The sequence below is a fragment of the Balaenoptera borealis genome (assembly GCF_965194805.1).
Source record: "Balaenoptera borealis genome assembly, chromosome: 4".
In the NCBI taxonomy this organism is placed as follows: domain Eukaryota; kingdom Metazoa; phylum Chordata; class Mammalia; order Artiodactyla; family Balaenopteridae; genus Balaenoptera; species Balaenoptera borealis.
The window spans coordinates 103,434,706-103,455,075 of NC_138861.1; the positions used below are offsets into that span (position 1 = coordinate 103,434,706).

General features: G+C 42.5%; 1 protein-coding gene across 2 annotated transcripts in view; it reads right to left on the reverse strand.

Moving 5' to 3' along the window:
- The window catches only part of SLIT2 (slit guidance ligand 2), a 380,046-nt gene extending 373,720 nt beyond the window's left edge, over positions 1-6,326 (reverse strand). Inside the window, exons 1-4 of one of the 2 annotated variants that reach the window (XM_082391835.1) lie at positions 5,796-6,326; positions 4,266-5,639; positions 1,451-1,522; positions 226-297 (exon numbers count right to left, since the gene is read on the reverse strand). In XM_082391835.1, the coding sequence (XP_082247961.1) occupies positions 226-297; positions 1,451-1,522; positions 4,266-4,444 (323 nt within the window). In that variant the 5' untranslated portion in view covers positions 4,445-5,639; positions 5,796-6,326. Of the gene's footprint in view, positions 1-225; positions 298-1,450; positions 1,523-4,265 lie in introns of both variants that reach the window. The other variant, XM_082391836.1, reaches the window with a different exon arrangement.
- Positions 6,327-20,370: the final 14,044 nt, after the last annotated feature.

The window sequence follows — 20,370 nt, forward strand, 5'->3', positions numbered from 1 at the left end:
CTCAGGAAAGTAAGTCTGTATTTTTGAACTTGTACAAGTTAGTACTATTTATGCAAAAATTCTATTATTTCTAATTGTAAATTAGTTTGAAAATCACTTTATCAACTTCTTGTTTCTGTAAACTTACAAAGACTAAGACATGAAATTGAAGACATGGTCCTTGAAATGCAAGTATTTTTTAAAATATAGTTATGTCATCATAAGTTTGGAATTGAAAATACTTACAGTCTCTCCAGTTCTTTAAGATCCTGGAATGCTCCTCTTTCAATGGTGCTAATCTTATTCTCCATAAGCTGACTGAAATGCAAAGTATAACAGGAGTCTTAATGTTAACCACTCACCATCTGAAAAAGTGTCAATTCAGCAACTGAAAACTTGTCCCTTTATGAAGTTAAATACTGCTCTGGTTTGAGATTCAATATCAAATCTAACAATGTTATATCTGAGAAAAATCAGGAAGGAAAATAGCATCCTCATCACGAAACTTTCATAAAAAATACTAATTCAGTTTCTCACAAAATTTCGTCAGAATCCTGAACCATAAACTATAGTATATCCCGAAAAGTAACCCATGACACTACAACTTTGATGGCTGTTTTTCAAGTGAGTTCTTAACTGAAAGAAACAACATACAGTAATTCATCATACACATACTTCAATTCACTGATGGATATACGTCAGAAACTGGAAGAATTCATAAAGGCCAAAAATGTGTTTTTCAAAAATGAACAATGAACACGCAATGATCAAGAGTATATGTTCACTGCAATGTAAACATTTATAAATCTGTAGGTAAAAACAATTTTACATTACACTGAATCTCAAATGATTGTTCATTCACAACTAACTTAACACATTAATTAAAAATGTAATCATACTGCAATAACTTTATAAGAGCTGCAAAGATATAAAATACAAGAAACGATTCAAAATATGACCAACATATTTTTATAGAGAAACATTTCCCACTAAAAACTCTGCAAAAACCTGGACTGTTTGATTTTAATGTTAGAAAATATAGGTACATGTTGTTTGCTAGAGAAGTCTGAACATTTTTATATTAGCAATAATAAAATGCAGGCCCACTTTATAGTTAATCTCAAATCCTAAAAGTATATCAAATGTCTCACATTACTCATTCATATTGTAAAAGCAACTATTCTACATTTTTATATGCATAAGGCACTTAGGGTATGGTATAGCAAACATTTGAAGTCATTTCCATTATACTGTTTCTATGGCTTGCATCCAACCTTAAAATAAAGGCCTACATTTTTATTAAAAATTGAAGTACACTGATAAACAAAAAAAAGAAAGGAAACCAAGGCCTTTTAAAATTTTATGTTTCTGTCATTGAGACAGTTATTAAAACTGAGATCAGTAACAATTCAAAGTACACAACCTTAAAAAACAAAAGAGAATTCTCCAAAACACAGAAGAACATACTTACAGAACTCTTAGGTGTCGAAGACCAGCAAAATCTGTCTTAGTAATCCGTGTGATGTTATTTCCATTCAAATCCCTAAGAGAAAATAAGTAAGAAAATGAAAGTTCCGTTTAATTTCTACCACTATCTAGTTAAATAAAGACAAATACAAACTAAATAAAAGCTTTGAGATAAAGGATCAGTTCCAATTACTAAAGTAGTTTGCAAAGTAAAAGAGACAGAAACAAAAGGAAGTCATCTTTGAAAGAAAATTTTTAAAATGATTCTTAAGTTTACAGAGTCCATGCTTGCTGTCATAGGACAAAAAAATGAAGTGATTCCCTTATCAAGAGACGTTCTCTTTTGTGTGTGTATGGGATGCTTTCAATTTTTGCTTTTATAAGGAGGTGTATATGAATTTCACAGGTATTCTGCTATTTACTATTACTGTTAGGAACAGTCCCAAAAAGTTACCTTCAGGAAGTTAAAGGAACACTTTTCTAATACTATTCAGGAAGAAATTTTAAAAATTCAGAACCCTATCCTTAGGTGGCACCATGGCTAAACTTCCTAAGGCAAAGAATAAAGTTAGAGTGCCATCAAAAGAACTGCACTTCAAAGACTCGCATTTATAAGCATTTACCTTCCAACAATTCTATGTTTGTATGAAAACGAAAGTCTTCATTTGCAGCTCAGGGACCCCCGCTGTGACTGTAAAGTGAAAACCACTAGCAAGGGCAATAATGGAAATAGTATTCAGGCCCTGACATTTTTGTTCAGATTTCAGCACCACGTTTCCCTCAAGAGTCACAAACCCCTTTTCTGGCATCTTAGGTCAAGATCTAAACTTGCCCTGGTTCCAATCATTTCAAATAAAACCAGTTTTTGCTGCGGTTTGAATGTTGTCCTTCACGGAAGTAAACCTTACCTTGACTTTAAAACATCATGTGTATTTAATGTGTTTATGTTGTCAATGATATAATTTTATAAGCCAGCACTGAGTAAACTATTTTCTGAAACTTCTTTATAGATCCCTCATAGGGATAAATTTTTTTTCAAGGACCTTAAAACTCATTTGCTATTTTTTTCCCAAACCATTCCCTTTTTTGTTGAATAAGACATGTTAGTGCTTAAACTTTAAACTGTTCTGAATAGCATGAAATGACAAGGGCTAAAACAGAGTTCTGCACTGCTTTCTCCCCAACCCATTTTCCGTGCTGAGCAAAGTACCATCGAATTGTTCCTACAGTGGTTGGGGTCTTTCTTTTTCCGGGCTACTTGACATAAGCTGAGTCCCAACCGCCACCGCCAGCCCCCCAATCCCAGACAAACTTGGGAGATCACATTCTGACAAGATACCCTTGGTAGGGCCTCAACCTGCCCAGCGCTGCGGGCCAGGGAAGGAGGGCAGAGACGGAGTAGCGGGCGGCCCAGTGGGGCTCGGGATGGGGCAGCCACTGGCAAGGGAAGGAATGGCTCAACTCTGGCCTTTAAACTGAGGGCGAGGAAAATGGGCTGGATAAGAGATCGACTCGACGCGCTGCGGGCCGCGCTGGTGGAAACCTGCAAGTCCAAGGCGTCCCCTCCGCCGTCCGGCCCCCTCACAGCCTGGGGGCGCAGGGGCCCGGGGAGCGCAGGCTGAGAGCGTTGCCCCGGCCGCCCTCGCCCCGCCGGGCCCAAGCTCAGCGGCGAGGGGAGCGCGCCCCGGGCGCCCGGGAAGCGCGGGGCGGCGGCCTCTGCGTTCACAAAGAGAACGGCCTCCACGCTCCACTTCCCTGAACTCGGAAAGCGCCCCACAAGCGGCGCGTGGGCCGTCAACACCCGCGTTGCGATTACTTCTTCATTAGAGGCTCACAGAGACAGGGAGGCGGGGATGTCTGCGGGCAGCAGAGCGCGAAGAGAGGAAGGAAGGGGAGATGCTGCCACGAGCAGGGACGCAGAAACTGCCAGAAAGGTGGAAAGGGGGCACTACGGCTCAGCAGGAAGGGCCGAAGCGGGCAGCCGAGGGCCGCGGGGTCACCAAATTGGTCAGACCCGACTTGGCCGGCTCCGGTTGGAGAACCAGCCCTAACTTCACCTAGCCGACGGGACGTGGTCCGCCTCCGGAGCCTCCCCCCTCGGACAGGTCCTTGGGGCTCGCCGCCGCCGCCGCCTCCTCCCAGGAGAAATGAAAGGCGGGGGAAGAGTCGCGGGGGGCTGCGCGCGGCCACCGCGGAAGCTGCTGCCGTCCTGGGGCATCCTTCCTTCCGCGGCCTGTAGAAGCGCCCATGGGCGGGCTCAGCCGCCCCACGACCCCGTCTCCTCTCCCTCAGTCCCCAGGAGGGCGACACAAAGCCGGGGAGCGGAGGTTTCTCTCTTTTGAGTACCCCCCTCCCGCGTCAACCCCCCCCCCCCTTCTTCGCGCCACCCCGCGGTGACAAGAGCCGGGAATCGGCCCTGAACCGACCCGCGACAGTTCCCAACCGCAAGGTGACTCCGTTTACAGAGTCCGAGGAACAAAGTCGCGTCTCCCTTGCCCCGGGCATCCGCGTCTATTCGTCCCCCATCTCCCCGTCTCCCCAGCCTCACACAACTCGCCCGCAAAGGGCTGCGAGTGGCGGGACTGGAGCGGGAGGAAGGGACCAAGCGCAGCAGCCAGCGGGCCCGCCCCTCCTTGGGCAGTGGCCCCTCCCCGGGCAGCGCCCTCCCAGAGAGTTCAAGACCAGGATGCGCCTTCGGGAAAGCTAGTGAGGACTGCCCCAGGCACAGTTCTCTGTGCCGCTCAGTCCCTCCAGTCTCGACGCAGGGGCTGCGCGACCCGGATGGTGGGGAGGAAGGGGGAGGAAGAGCCCATACTCACAGCCTCTCAGCGCTGCGGGGGACGTTCCTGGGCACACTGCGCAGCGCCAGCCCGTGACAGTCCACTGTGCTCCCGGAGCAGGAGCACTGCGCCGGACACGCTTGCGGCGCCACCTTGTTCAGGATCGCCAGCACTAACCCCAGCGACAGGGACAGCGTCTGCCAGCCCACGCCGCGCATCTTCCCCCGCCGCCTCCTAGCTCGCCGGCGCCAGGGGTTTTCTCTTTCGCTTGCTGCTCTGCTGGAACTGCGCTGTGCCTGAGGCCCAGTGCCTGGCGCGAGTCTAGCAACCCAGAGTGTCCGGAAAACGTGCACAAGATAATATAGAAGTAACAGTAATATTCAAGGCAGTAAAGCTAACACAGATACACGCCTCTCAGCTCCCCTCACCCTCCTCCTGCAAGGCAGGCGCTCCTTGGGCAACTTTAGGTCCTGAAGATCAGTTGGCCCGGCCAAGGCTACAGGGAGACCCCAAAGCAGCGGGGAGGAGGTCACGCGTCGTCTGCCTCACAAATATCAACTTGGAGGTAAAAGACCTGGAGCTCCCAACCGCGGTGAAGATCGTGAAGATGCAGGGGCCAGCTGCGCGTGGAACAGGGGTGTTCCGGTTCCACCGACCCCCTCTGCAAATCCAATTCCAGTGGGGACGGTAGGAGACAGAAGAAGGAAGCTCAGTAGGAATGGTGGCCTCGGTCAAAGTGGGCTCTCCGAAACTAGAAGGCGCAGGAGCCCCGCGGGCCGGGAGCGGAGCGCGTTGGACGACCGGACATGGCGCGCGGGGGCGCACCGGGCTGACGCGCAGCCTAGGGGGCGCGGGACCGCGCTGCGGGGCTCCTGGCGAGGCTCACTCTCGCGGCCTGCCCCACCGGCCTGCTGCTCCTCCGCAGCCCGGGCCGGTCCTCGTCGTCTACCGACAGCGGAGGACGATTTGCAAACACACATGCACTTCGCTGAAGGATGTCTGGGCAATTCCGCCTCCCGCCCCGGCGTCCTTGGAGACGCTCCGCACGAGGGCCTTCCCCGGGGTCACGCAGAAAAGACAAAAGGGCAATCGAGCCGCCCAGCAGGCAGGAATATCCACTAGTCACGACCCCGGGAGAGGAAATCCAAGAGGCCAAGTTGAGGATGAGAGCTCCTGCTAAGGCTGAGTAGGGAATAGCTGGCCGGCCGGCCAGAAAGAGTGGAAAGGCCAAGCTGGAGGTGTCCGCTTCCCGGGTTCTCCCGGGGCGTTCCGAACGGTGGAGAGATGGCAGCTGGGTCGGTGGTATCTTCTAATCCGAGGAGACCCCAGGAGGCAGCTGAACGGCAGTCCTGTGTGCGTGCGTGTGTCAGCCCCTCTCGTCTCCCGGATACGCCGCAGCTCCGCAGCAGACACCTGATGGCAAAGGTGGAAGAAATAAGAGCAGGCTCCTGGGCCGGGGCAGCCCTTCGGTCTCCCCCCGACAGCCCACAAGTGGGTCCTCCTTCTCAAAGTGCAGGAACTTTTCCCAGGGTTTGAATCCAGTCCCCACAGCCACGGTGGGAGTCGTACCGCCGACGTCGCGACGCCGCCCGACTCTGGGCGCTGCACCTGACTCGGCGGCCGCAGTCCGGAGCAGCCTGTCTCCTTCCAGCCCCTTTCCCCTCTCCAGGTGGCTTTCTGCGCCCCTTTCTTGGGGGAGGGAAGTGGGGAAGAGGGAAAGCGGCGACAGGGAGCGGGGACTCGGTGGCTCTGCTGACTCCCGAGCTCCTGGCAAGTGTCTAAACAATAGGACGGACGCAGCAGCCCTAGTCTCGCTCGGCTGCGGGAAGGTGGGTTGTTGTTGTAACTGGAGTTGTTGGCTCGGGCTGCCTGGCGCTCAGCGCAGCCGAACAAAAACCCAGCCCGCGCCTCTGGAGCCGGCCGCGAGCCCCCGGACGCTCCCCTTTCTCCTCAGCGCTCCCGCCTTGCCCGGAAAGCTCGGCAGCTCCCGCCTGCGCCCGGGAGCCACGGCGCTCCCATCACTCGCCGCCGCCGCCTTTTTTTAACCACCGTCTGCGGCAGCCACCACCGCCGCCGCCGCCAGCCTCCGCCGTCCGCGCACTCCCCAAATAAATAACCCCAAGTCAGAAGTTAAGCCGGCGCCGGATTTATATACCCGGCGGAGCCCCCACCCCCTCGGCTCCGCCCCGCGCGGCCCGGCACCGCCCACTGGCTGAGCGCTGGGAGCCCGCACCTCGCAGCGGAGAGGTGAGGCCCCCGGCTGCCAGCGCCGGGCGGAGGCGGCGGAGGCGGCGGAGGCGGCGGCCGGCGGCGCGTTCCCGCGCACCGCGGCTCGCGCCCTAGCTCCCACGCCGGGGCAAAGTTTGGCAGAGGAAGGAGGTTCCCGGGCCCCCGCCCCCAACTCCAGGGCCCCAGAGGTGACCCAGACTCGAAGACGGTAGTTCGCAGCGGGGGAAGGACGAGAGGGTGGCTTTGAGCGCGGCTCGTAAGTAGCGCTGCCGGTGCCTCTGCTGCGGCTTTTGCCAAGCGATCCTAAGGGGGCTGCTCGGTGTTTGAAGCACAGAGAGAGACAGAGAGATTACGATTTTAAATTTTTTAAAAAAATTCTACCGAAATAGATCTGCCTGAGCTCACAGACACACACATGTGTATTTTTGGGTGCTTAAAAGTTCAGAGTTTTTGCAAGTTGGAAAATGGTGTTTTTGAACCTTCTCGCCAGCCTTCCCATCTCCGACCCACCCCCTTCCGTTTAACCCTTTCTTTATAGTCACGCACTTAACACCATGCTCAGTTGACGTCCTGAATACACAATATGCTCACAAAACTCTAAGGGCTTGAATGTGTCTGCCTGATTTTACTCTCTTAGAAAAGGGGGAAAAAAATAAATCCCTAGCAACGCACGTTGTAACCAGAAGGCTTCCTTTATTTCAGGGAAGTTCTGGATATTTTTTCCTCACTGTTTTGGAAGAGAATTTCCTTGTTTCTTCTTGTCTTTTTAGTGTGATGTGTGTCTGACAACTGCTACCACTCTCCTGCCTCCCACCCCACGCCCCGCCGCCCCCAGCAAAAACCAAAGTCACTATTGTTTGAAATGGCATCTAAATGAGTCAACAATTTCGCTTGAATTTAAAACGCCTCACCTCGTTCTTCCTGCTTCCATTCCACCTTTCACCGCTTTCACAGGAATTTGTGCAAGTCCCCAGCCTAATACCACTCACAGTGTGGTAATTATTTGTGTAATTATCTGTCACCCCCTTGAAGGCAAGAGGACCCATCCAATTCATTTTTCTATTCCTAGCATCTAACAATATGCCTGACACACAGGAGGTGCTCTGAAAATTGACCGATTTCTTTACCACAAGAATATCCTCAATCTGAAATTTCACCCATATCCCCAGTAACTTTTTTCCTACTTACATTTTCCGAAATATCTTTGCAAAATGGCTACCTCTACCTATGTCATTTTGCCTGCCATGGAAAACTTAAAGCCATTGTGAGGGCATCTCCAAAGACGGGGTACCCATTAGATAACTGAATTGGAACTCTGAGGAGTACTCATTTTAATGCCACAGATTTAATAGTCCTCTGTTCTTTTAAATACTTCAAAAGCATTTAACATTCATTAACTCATTTGTCCTTCTAGATTTTAGCTTAAAGGTCTGTTACGTAACTTCCTTAAGAAAGAAAATTGGAAGCCAGAGTCACACTTTTCCTGTAAGGAAAATGAGACGAAGAACAAGTACCTATCACTGATGAAAGATTCTTCCATCGCTCCCCACCGCACACACCCCTAGGGAATTTTCTTTATAGTCCGTACTAGTGAATTATGTGGTTGAAATATGTTTACCCCTACACTAATTAACCTAATTCCACAACTTTGATACCCTGTCAGCAACAAGATATGAGTATTTATGTTCAACTTCATCCACCACATAGAATCATGGTTCTGTATTTTACTTGCAAAAACATATCTTGCATTCCAAATATTCACGTCATGCTATTTATAGCATTGCACAATGCAAGTCATAGACATGAGTTCAAGTTTGATTCCTTCTCTGGCTCCCTTTCCGTTCTGTGTAAAACCAAGAAAAGAGCCAAAAATAACATTCACAGCCTACAGAAACATATTTTTTAATTTGATACAAATTTGAATGAGAAGGTATGTCCAGTGGATTAATATGTCCATGGCGTATTAATTTCTTTGTGTCATCAACTTTTCAGTTAATAAAGGGAAATTTATACATGAGTGACCAGATTTCTCATTCAAAAAAATATAATTATATTATTCCTTCAGTATTATTTCAGGATGTTTTTGGAGGCTTCACATGCTTCAGGACCATTAGCTTCTAGGTCTTAGTTCTTTCTAGATTATGTTGTTCCCAAATGAGTTCTGAATTTCTCTTTGACTCTGTTACACCCATTCTGAAGAAGGTCTTCTGTGGTCCCTTTTGTCACCACATGAGGTCTCCATAAATCCCGACCTGGATTAAACAGAAGTAGAATCCACTAGACTCAACATTCAAGTCCCCTATTACCTTGAGGAAAAAACTCCAGTTGCTAGAATGACTGAGAAAACAATTTAGACATTTAAACACTCATACAGTAAAAAAACAAAATGAAACAAAAATGAGAAGGCATTCTCTCAATTTGCATTTTCTATGGAGGAAAATTTGGTGAAATTGGGATACATGGGGAAAAGGAATAAGAAAGGAGAATTGATGAAAAATAGGTAAATATGAGTAAAAACAGAGTTAGATAACAGTAATAGCATTGATTGAATTCATGAAACTTATAGAATCATTCTGTGGATTTTACTTTCATGTTACTATTTTCCATTGTTGCAAAATGTGTTCATGTTAATTACATAATTTTTCTTATAATATTTTTATATTGGAAATGTAAATATGGAACCATAACATCACGGAGATGAAGATGTAATTAAAATTTGTTTCATGCCTCCTAGGTTCCAAGCTATTTGATAGAGTTAAAACCACAGTGTAATTCTAGATGGTTGCTATTTTATTTGTGCTCAGGTGAGGACGTTGGTCTTCAGCCAGGTCTGATTACATGACACAGTTGAAACCAGAACCTGAGTTCTCTGACCTCATACCTCAACTGGTTCTCCTACACCCACCCTATAGAGTCTCTGGAATTCCCAGAGATCAAGGAATCTGTAGTTCATCAGGAACTGTCACCCTCATACAGATGTCCACATCTCTCTGCACACACTGTTTACATCATCTAAAGGGAGCAGGGGAGAACTAGGATTGACAGTAGCTGTGCCTGATTACTGAAACCGGACCAGCTTCTGGAGCTAGCTTAAACTTTGGGATGATTCTCTAGGGCAGTGGTTTTCAGAGTGTGGTCCCCGGACCAGCAGCATCAGAAACACCAGGGATTATAGTTAGAAATGCACATTTTCAGGCCCCACCTCAGCACACAATCAGAAACTCTGGGGCTGGAGTCCATAAACCTGAGTTCTAATAAGCAGCCAAGTGGTTTTGATACTCACTGAAGCTGGAGAAGCACAGCTCTCTAGAGTTCCTCTGTGGTTGTATCCAAGTTTGGAGACTCAGGCAGCAATGAATGATAGGTAGTACCTGCTGAATTGACTTCAGCTTCTCATTCCCTGACATTTGACAAGTGTACATTCCTGACAACCTCTAGGGGGCACCAAAATGTTTTCATGGGCAGCCCCACAGAGGTAACAAGAATTTAGGCTCATTTTCCAAAGAAATGGCCTTGAGAAATGGAAGGAGCTTCCATCTCAGCAAGCTGTTCTAATTGTTATGTCTCAGCCAGGTACCAAATTCATTACACAAGTTTTTTCCAGTTTAATATTTCATATGTGTGGGAATAAAAATGCCTACTTTTCATGATTATCAGGAAGATTAAGATCATATCTGTCAAACTAACAGCACAATACCTCTATGCTAGTATAGAGGTATTGTGCTGTTAGGTATTTATTTATTAAATAAAGGGCAGTATAATTATTTTCATCATTACTACTACTACTCAGAGGTGAACATTTCTAAAATATTTTATTTGTATTGTGAGAATAGATGAGATATTTCAATTAACTATTACAATGATCAAGTAGCTCCTTGTGCTGAGCCCTGGGAAACCCTGGGAAAGGTATTTTAAGAGCAGAGGAAAGATCAAGAACAAAAGAGGGAAGATGGATACAATTAGTTTCATGATAATTATGTCCCATAATACCCTTTTGAAGAGGTGGAGTTGGTTTTCCAGTGACATAATAAAATATCCTGTTGATGGTTTAGTGAAATGAAAATGAAAATCTGAAATTTGGATATGCTGCTAAGTGGGAATGCTTGGGAAGCTTTGGATATATCACTTAGATTTTCTGGACTTAGTTTTTCTCAATTATATAATGTTGGGATAAGACCAGTTGAACTATAGATCCTTCCCAGTTCTCAGTAATAATGTAACTATATTTATTAAGTAATATCTGGTTCCAGACCCTGGGCTCCTCACCATGTATGTCTCAGCTCCTTTAATTCTGAGACATTAAAGATGTCGCAATGATGCAGGTTAAAAAACACATTAACATTTAAAAGCCCAAGGGAAAATAAACAGCAAAAATGTTAATAGTTTTATGAGGTTAAAATAAATTTACAAGAAATTAACCTTTGAGGAAGAGGAAATTCAGCTGTAAAAATAGTTTTAAATGGCCTAATCTTTTGACTTACTAAATTTAAAAATGCCTCCTGGATTTTCACAGAAGAAAAAAATCTTTCTGTGTTATTTGGGAAAGAGGGGGCAGCAACCCCTCACAACATCTGCAGGCTCCTTCTGCTAATTTCAAAAAGGTTGACTGTTCTCATACAGGGTCACAATATCACGCTAAAATTACAAAGAAATTTGCTGTCATCTAACATAAACTCAAAGTAAATATTTTCAAATCCCAAGGCTAAATATTATATATTTTAGATAAAAATCAAATCTGATTAACAGAGGTAATTCATAACCACTATTGGAAAAATATAGTTCAAAGTGTATACCTGCCTGATGGTCAAAAAGCCATTTACTCATACAAAGTAGTCACATTAATGTCTTAGACCAAGAGTTAGCAAACTTTTTCTGTTAAGAACCAGATAGTACTTTAGGTTTTGAAGGCCAATAGGCAAAACCAGGGATATCATGAAGACACTTAGCATAATAAAGAAAGAAAACAAATTTCCACAACTGTTTTGCTGATGTAATTAAAAATGTAACTATTGATTACAAATTTTTGTAATACAGATCTACTAATGAGAATTATGGAATTCTTTTGGGGGGGGATAACATTCATTTAATTGGGGTCCAAAATAAGTGTTTTCTATCATCAAATCACCTGCTAAGTTTAATATATAAAAATCAGTTTTAGCTCACTGGTGATATAAAAAAGTGTGGCAGGTCCAATTTGGCCTTAGTCCAAAGAGGTGGTTGTTCAATGGACGAGGTCATAGTTTCCTCAAGGGTTATGTTAAAATTCAGAGGGAAGTTGTAAAGATAAGAGCTCTGAGCTCCAAAGTGACTGCTCTGTGACAAGCAGTAAATGTCTTTCTCTGTATTATCTATGCTCTACTTCTTGAGCTCTGAAATGCAACTCTGCAAAAGCATTTAAAGAAAATTTAAATTCATTTCATTTTAATGTAAAATAAATTAGTATAAGATATACTGCGTATCCATTTCTTGCATGTGCTTATCTGTTGAACCAGATGGTTCTCATGTATAAAATAGAGACAACAATAAGCAACATTTATTAAGTATTTACTATGTGCAGGCATTATTCCAAGTGTTTTACTTCATTTCCTCATTTAATCCTCCTGGAAAACTGTATCATCCTATAGATTACGAAGTTAAGGGACAAAATGGTTGAGTAACTTGCTCATGTTACCTTAGGGATGAGGAAAATGAAGCCAAAAAAGGTTAAGTAACCTGTCCAAGGTCACTCAGCTAGAAAAGGGTAGAGCTAGGATTTTAACCCCAGCAGCCAGGGTCCAAAGCTCTAGGCCTCTCACTAATTCATGAATCATAGGAAATTCATGTTAATGAATTGCAAACTATGAATCTGAAAGAACTATATACACTGTAAAATAATATATTATTGTTCTTATTCGCATTATGGCTATTATTTTTAATGGAAGATGGTAAATGCAAAAACAACATACAAACATTTAGTAGAGAATCACTGGGGTGAATATAATCTGACTTGAGCCAACCCTTTTTATCTCCTTCTTTTCATATTAATAGGATTATTTCATTTCTCTTTCATGACTTGGGCTACACTCTCCTTAGTTACATAAGACAAAAGGAATATTTTTCCCACCAAAACAACATGGAAATTCTACAGCAGATGAGACATGAATGATAAACAAGTCTGTGTAAATTTAGGAAAAACCATAATATAAAGAAGAATCTCTAAGTATATACAAAGAAGTTTATTCAATAAATACAATGTTGTGTCTGAAAACCCAGAAATATTACTTTAGTACTTTCTGACTACTTGTATCTTGTTGTGTAAGAAATATCAACTCAGGGACTTGCCTGGTGGTACAGTGGTTAAGAACCCGCCTGCCAATGCAGGGGACACGGGTTCGAGCCCTGGTCCGGGAAGATCCCACATGCCACAGAGCAACTAAGCCCAAGTGCCGCGACTACTGAGCCCACATGCCACAACTACTGAAGCCCACGCACCTAGAGCTCGTGCTCCGCAACAAGAGAAGCCACCGCAATGAGAAGCCTGTGTGCCTCCACAAAGAGTAGCCCCCTGCTCACTGCAACTAGAGAAAGCCCGCGCAGTAACAAAGACCCAACGCAGCCAAAAATAAATAAATAAATTCATTTAAAAAAAAAAAAAGAAATATCAACTCATAAAACTGTGTGCTGTTCATTGTGATTATGAGATAACACAACAGAAAAATATCTCCATGTATGGTTTCCCAAACAACGTAATGAAAAGTTATGAAAAAATGTGAATCATAATGCTGTTCAAAAAAGTATATAAAAATAACTTCTAAAAACTTGTTCATGCATTCTAAATTGCTTTATTTTGTGATTAAAGTAGGCACTATAGCTATAAATCTATTCAAGATCATAGTTATAACTCTGTGTGTGCATGTGTGCATGCATGAGTACACAAAAATATATGTGTATATATTTCACTTATATATTCTTCTTCCTTGGTGTCTTTGGCAGGATCTTATTAATTTTCATTTTTCTTCCTTAACCTATCATATGTGGAAAATAAGAGATTATATATTACCCTACTTCAAAGAAGTTGTGAAGAGTAAATAAGTTAATACATAAAAGCACTTACAGATTTCCAGTTCTGGAACAAGATACTATAGGCTAACGTATACCCACTCCTTCCTCTAAGTACAACTAAATGCCCTGGAAATAATTCAACAGACGATGATAAAAAGATTTAAAGAGGTGAAAAGAAAAAGGTAGGCTGGCCAGGGGACTCAGGACCTGAGGAATGACAACACTGCGAGTTTCCTAGGTTTTCCTTCTATCTCACATGGTGCCGAGAAAAGGCAAGTCCAAGACCTGGCTTCCCGAGGGGAAGCCCCAGCACCTGCTCCATAGCTAGGGCACCAGCTGGCTGAACCCTACCTGAAGCAGCAGCTTCAAAGCCCCCAAAGGCCAACCCACCACTGCTGCACAAAGGCACCCTAGCAGATAAGCTGACACACAGCTTATCTCGAGGCAGTATCATTGGAGCCCAGCTTTTCCTGCCCTCCACACACTGGCATAAGAAACCCAGGCCCAGCATCTTCTGGCTCTCATCCACCCCCCTGGCAGAAGATGAGCCAAGATATTACTTCAGCACCAGTAGGAATTGAGCAGGAGACTCAGCAGCACCAGGATAGCAGCACAGGGAGATCAGCTCGGTGCTTTGTGACCACCTAGAGGGGTGGGATAGGGAGGGTGGGAGGGAGGGAGATGCAAGAGGGATGAGATATGGGAACATATGTATATGTATAACTGATTCACTTTGTTGTAAAGCAGAAACTAACACACCATTGTAAAGCAATTATACTCCAATAAAGATGTTTAAAAAAAAAAAAAAAAAACAGGCCAGAATTGCATTACAAATCTTATGAAAACTAAACTGTCATTAGAACTAAAACCCACAGAAGTAGGCCAGAAACTATATGCTAAATCTGAACAGGGTGACTACAAGCTAAAATAGAAGATTTAAATAGCATCAAGAGTCTCCTAACATAACAAACAAAATGTCCAGGATACAACAGGAAACTCACTCATCATACCAAAACCCAGGAAAACCATAATTTGAATGAGAAAGGCAATCAGTTGATGCCAATCAGATGGCAGAGGAGGACATCAAGACATCCCAGACGAAAGAATACTAAGAGAGTTTGTCTTGCCAGTTGACCTCCCCTTACCGAATAGCTAAAGGAAGTTCTCTAAGACAAAAGGAAATGATGAAAGAAGGAAACTTGTAACATCGGGAAGGAAGAAAAAACAAAGGAGGGAGTAAAAATATGGATAAAGACAATAAATTTTCCTTCTCTTGTGCTTTCTAAGATCCTATTTGATTGTAGAAGCAAAATCACAACACTGTGTTATGTGATTTTCAACGTATGTAGATGAAATATTGAAGACAATTCTATTATAAATAAGTGAGAGAATTACCATTTCCACATTATAAGACTATTTGACTTAGCTTAGAAAAAAATGTGTATTGGGCCTTTTTAACTGCTTGATACTGATCTAGATGCCAGAGAAATAAAGATAGAAACGACATAATTCTTTCTGTTGGGGAGCTTATTGGCTAGCAGGTAGATGATGTAAAAAATAAGATTAACAGGGCTTCCCTGGTGGTGCAGTGGTTGAGAATCTGCCTGCCAATGCAGGGGACACGAGTTTGAGCTTCCCATGTCTGGGAAGATCCCACATGCCGCGGAGCAACTAGGCCCGTGAGCCACAACTACTGAGCCTGCGCGTCTGGAGCCTGTGCTCCGCAACAAGAGAGGCCGCGACAGTGAAAGGCCTGCGCACCGCGATGAAGAGTGGCCCCCCGCTTGCCACAACTAGAGAAAGCCCTCGCACAGAAACGAAGACCCAACATAGCCATAAACAAAATAAATAAATAAAAATAAATTTAAAAAAAATTGTTTTTAAATGCATAGGATCACAAAGGAAACCAATTTAAAAAAAGAAAAAGATTAACAATCACTCTGATGCATGTGATGAGAAATATATATATATATATATATATAGCAGTGTACCAAAAACTAGAAGGATAATGCTGTCCTATGATACCAGGAAAAACCCAAGGAAGACAGGACAATAAGTAGAGTTTGAAGAAATGAAAGGAGCTTTCTTGGTGCACAATTTGAATGATTACAGATGCGAACACAAAAAAACACATGATCCAAATGCTTTAGTCTGTAAGAAAATATATTATCTCACATCACAATAAACCCAGAGGCAGAATGGCCCCAGAGTTTATAGACTGGGTAGTGTATGTATGTGTTAACAGAAGGCTGAAAAACTCTTACAGAAAACCCATGATAATAATGTTTATATCTCATTCATGCTTCGTGTCCATACTAGGTCTGTTGCGCTCCATTTCATGTCATCGTCACTGTTCTTCCACATCATCTTCATTCCAAGAACCAGACTCACTGATCATCCTGTCCCTAAAACATTTGTGATCATCATAGGAGAGGAAAGACAATAGGAAGATTCACCCTTTGGCTTTTGCATGATATACACATGACATACATAACTTCTCACTTTTCGTTGGCCACATAAAGTCACATGACTATATATATATAGATGCACACAAAATAAATGTACATATGATGTACATATGTATATATAAAGATATATTTTAAAATCTTTATATATACATGAGTAAAATTATATATGTGTATATATATATATAGTTTATAAGGCATTTACTATAAGGAATTGGCTTATACAATTATGGAAGCTGGCACATCCCAAGATCTGCAGTCAGCAAGCTGAATACCCAGGAGAGCTGATGCTATAAATTCCAATCTGAAGGCCAGAAGGTTCAAGATCAAGGAAGAACAAATGTTTCAGTTCAAGTCTGAAGGCAGGGAAAAATAAACAAAGAAACAATGTTCCAACTCAAAGCGGTCAGGCAGGAGGAATTCCCACTTGTGCAGGGGAGGGTAAGCCTTTTTATTCTATTCAGGCCTTCAGCTGATTGGGTAAGGCCCGTTCACATTAGGGAGGACAGTATGCTTTACTCAGTCTATCAATTTACATGCTAAACTCATTTAAAAACACCCTCACAGAAACACCCAGAATAATGCTTGATCAAATATCTGGGCACCTCATGTCCCAGTTAAATTGACACATGAAATTAATTCTCACACTCTCCAAAGTATTTACACTTGATGGATTCAGGGTGTGCTTGGGCATCAGAATTTTTTAAGGCTCCCACATGATCTAATGTGCGGCGTTTAAGAACCACTATGCAAGAGGGTGGTGTGCCTTATAGGAGACTGGGGAGTGTGGGATTAACCCTCCCTACTCAGGTAAGTAATGTGGAAAAGTATTCACAGTGTTTAAAAACCTTAAAAAAAAAATACCCACAAAACTCCACTTTAATCACATACGAGATGGATTCATAAATTGAAACCTGCTTAACTGGCAATTAAAAGCTGTAGGACAATGTTGCCTCTCTGTATTTTCAGAATGAAGTTCCAGCTGTTTTGAGAAAGCAACCAGAAGATTAAGAGAAACTGCCAAGTACCCTGGAGAGAAGCTGGGAGCAAAGAGCCACATTAACTTCTGTTATTCTAAAGTCATTGTACCAGAGCAGTGACTGTTAATACTGGAAGTGGAATAAAAGATACCGAATTCAGAACTTCACCTGCTTTTCACAGGGAAAAGCATCGTACTTTTCTGGGTCTGAGCTTCATCGCAGGACCAACAAATTTCAAAAACAAATTTGAGACAATATGCATGATTCATAAGGTTCCCTCACCAGTTTAACCATTAAATGTTTATTTAATTTGGAGAAGGCTTCATTTTCATTAAAGAAGCCCGTGTGTTTAATGTCACTATAGCCATCGGGAAACTCTACATTATAATGTAGTAAACAACTCCCATCTCTGTATGACTCATAACAACACAAGTTATTTCTCACTCATGCACCTGACTGTTGGGTATTGGCTGTGAGCTTTGTTTCATGGTTTACCTTCTCTGGACTCAGGCTGATGGAGCGGCTACTGTCTCAAACATTGCTGGTCATCACATCCCACTTCCAGGGTAACCCACTGACCTGATTTGGTCACATGCTCTACTCAACAGCAAATGGGACAGGATGTATAATCCTCTACATGCTCGGGGGACTGCAAGCTGGACATATATGGTGAACGGCATTACAGACTATCACTTTCTGCCCTTTGGGTCACCGAAATATTCAACTCACTCTACTTCTCACAGGCAAAATATACTCAGTCCTTCCCAAAGAAGTCAACCCCAAAGTCCCATTTTGCCATGATATCAAATTCAAAGCCTAGGCTCCTTGGGAATGATGCAGGAGATTCCACATCAAATCTGAGTGTGATTTCTCTTGCTCTGGGCACTCACAAATAAAAAGATAAGTTACTTTTCCATGCTCTCCAAATATGCAATAGTAGAACACGGACAGAGTAACTGTATTAAACACTTCCCTTTGGAAAGAAGAAGAATGGAAAATCCATGGCAGACACTAATCTGATATACAACCCTTCTGAAATCTTACCAGGCAGAGGTGGTGAGGACCTTCTACTTTAGAAAGCGAGAATGGGATGGAAAGGTTCCTGGATTAGACCCTGATTTTGCTTCCCACCAGAGAAGTCTCAAGTCCATTACTTTTCTCCATGATCTTTGGCTGTGCCCTATTTGTCCCACCTGTGGTGGGCATTCGTTAGGAATATGTTTTCCTTATGTTCTGAGTGGCTTTCTCCCTCTGCTGCATGCCTACCAAAGGAAGGGAACCAAGGGTCATTTTAAGTCTCTTACAGTCTCAGACATTTATAATTTGGGTTTATATTTTCTCTGTACAATCTTCTTAATAATGTTCTAGGGCTTTTAATCTATTTGGTTCAGTTGGCAGTATTTGGTGATAGCTACCCACACTTCTTTTCCAGATAGACTTTTTAGATTGGGGGTAATTTTTTGAAAAATTTTGCCCTGCTGAGGCAGTAGTAACTGAAATTGCCAACAAATTTTGTAAAGCAATATTTAAATTCAGAAACAAACTATGGATTTTTTAACATATCATGTTCAAACAATATAAGGGGGTCCATAGGTAAATTATCAAATCATAGAAAATATTTAGAATATTTTGATTTTATGTATTGAATTGTTATCTTATCTATTATCACCATCTTTTTAAAGTGATATTTAGATCCATCTGTATTACATATTTTGTTCTTTCAAATTTTTAAAAGTTGTATGTTATAAGGCAAACCAAAAAGCAGAATTTTTTTCAATTTTATCAAATTTCTATTCTATCAGGACTATAATTTAATTGCTGTAGTTTAAGAGTACAAACTTTCAATGAGTAGTAAATACATCGTAAAGATCTAATGCACAGTATAATGAATATAGACAACAGTACTCTAATTACATAGTGGGATAAATATTGCTACAAATGCAATCATATTACAATATGTAAATGTATCAATGTAACACATTGTACACCTTAAATTTACACAGCTTATATGTCAAATTTTTTTTTTAAAACATCTTTATTGAAGTATAATTGCCTTACAATGGTGTGTTAGCTTCTGCTTTATAACAAAGTGAATCAGTTATACATATACAATATGTTCCCACTTCTCTTCCCTCTTGCATCTCCCTCCCTCCCACCCTCCCTATCCCACCCCTCTAGGTGGTCACAAAGCACCGAGCTGATCTCCCTGTGCTATGTGGCTGCTTCCCACTAGCTATCTATTTTACATTTGGTAGTGTATATATGTCCATGACACTCTCTTATCCTGTCACATCTCACCCCACCCCCTCCCCATATCCTCAAGTCCATTCTCTAGTAGGTCTGTGTCTTTATTCCCGTCTTGCCACTAGGTTCTTCATGGCCTTTTTTTTTTTTTTTTTCTTAGATTCCGTATATATGTGTTAGCATACTGTATTTGTTTTTCTCTTTCTGACTTACTTCACTCTGTATGACAGACTCTAACTCCATCCACCTCATTACAAATACCTCCATTTCATTTCTTTTTATGGCTGAGTAATATTCCATTGTATATATGTGCCACATCTTCTTTATCCATTCATCTGTCGATGGACATTTAGGTTGCTTCCATGTCCTGGCTATTGTAAATAGAGCTGCAATGAAGATTTTGTACATGTATATGTCAAATTTATTCAATAAAAATATGACTATATTTTAATCTTAAAGTGACAAGAAATACAAATCAACAATACAAAGATTTTAAAAAGTCTAATTATGAAGTGGCATAGGATTTGAATATACATTTCTCCTAAGAAGCTCTACTAATTGCCAATAAGCACATGAAAAGATGCTCAACATCATTAGTCATTAAGGAAATGCAAATCTAAACCACTATGTCATACCACTTGCCACACACTAAGATGGCTATAATCAAAAAGACAGATAATAGCAAGTGTTAACAAGGATATGGAGAAATTAGAACCCTCATGTATTGTTTGTGGGGCTGTAAAATGGTGCTACTAATTTAAAAACTAGTTTGGCAGTTCCCCAGAAAGTTAAAATAGAGTTATCATATGACTCAGTAATCCACTCCTAGGTGTATATCCAAGACCACTGAAAACATATGCCCACACAAAAACATGTACACAAATGTGCATAATAGCATTACTTATAATAGCCAAAATGTGGAAACAACCCAAATGTCCATCAACTGTTAAATGGTTAAATAAAATGTGGTACATCCATACATGTGAATATTATTGGGTCATAAAAAAGAATGAAGTTCTGATATGTGCTACAAGGTGGATGTAACTTGAAAACATTATGTTTAGTGAAGGAAGACAGACATAAAAGGCCATATTTCTATTTATATGAGATATGCAGAAAAGATATATACACAGAGGCAGAAAGTAGATTAGTGTTTTTCAGGAGTGGAGAAAAGTTGTTTTGGGC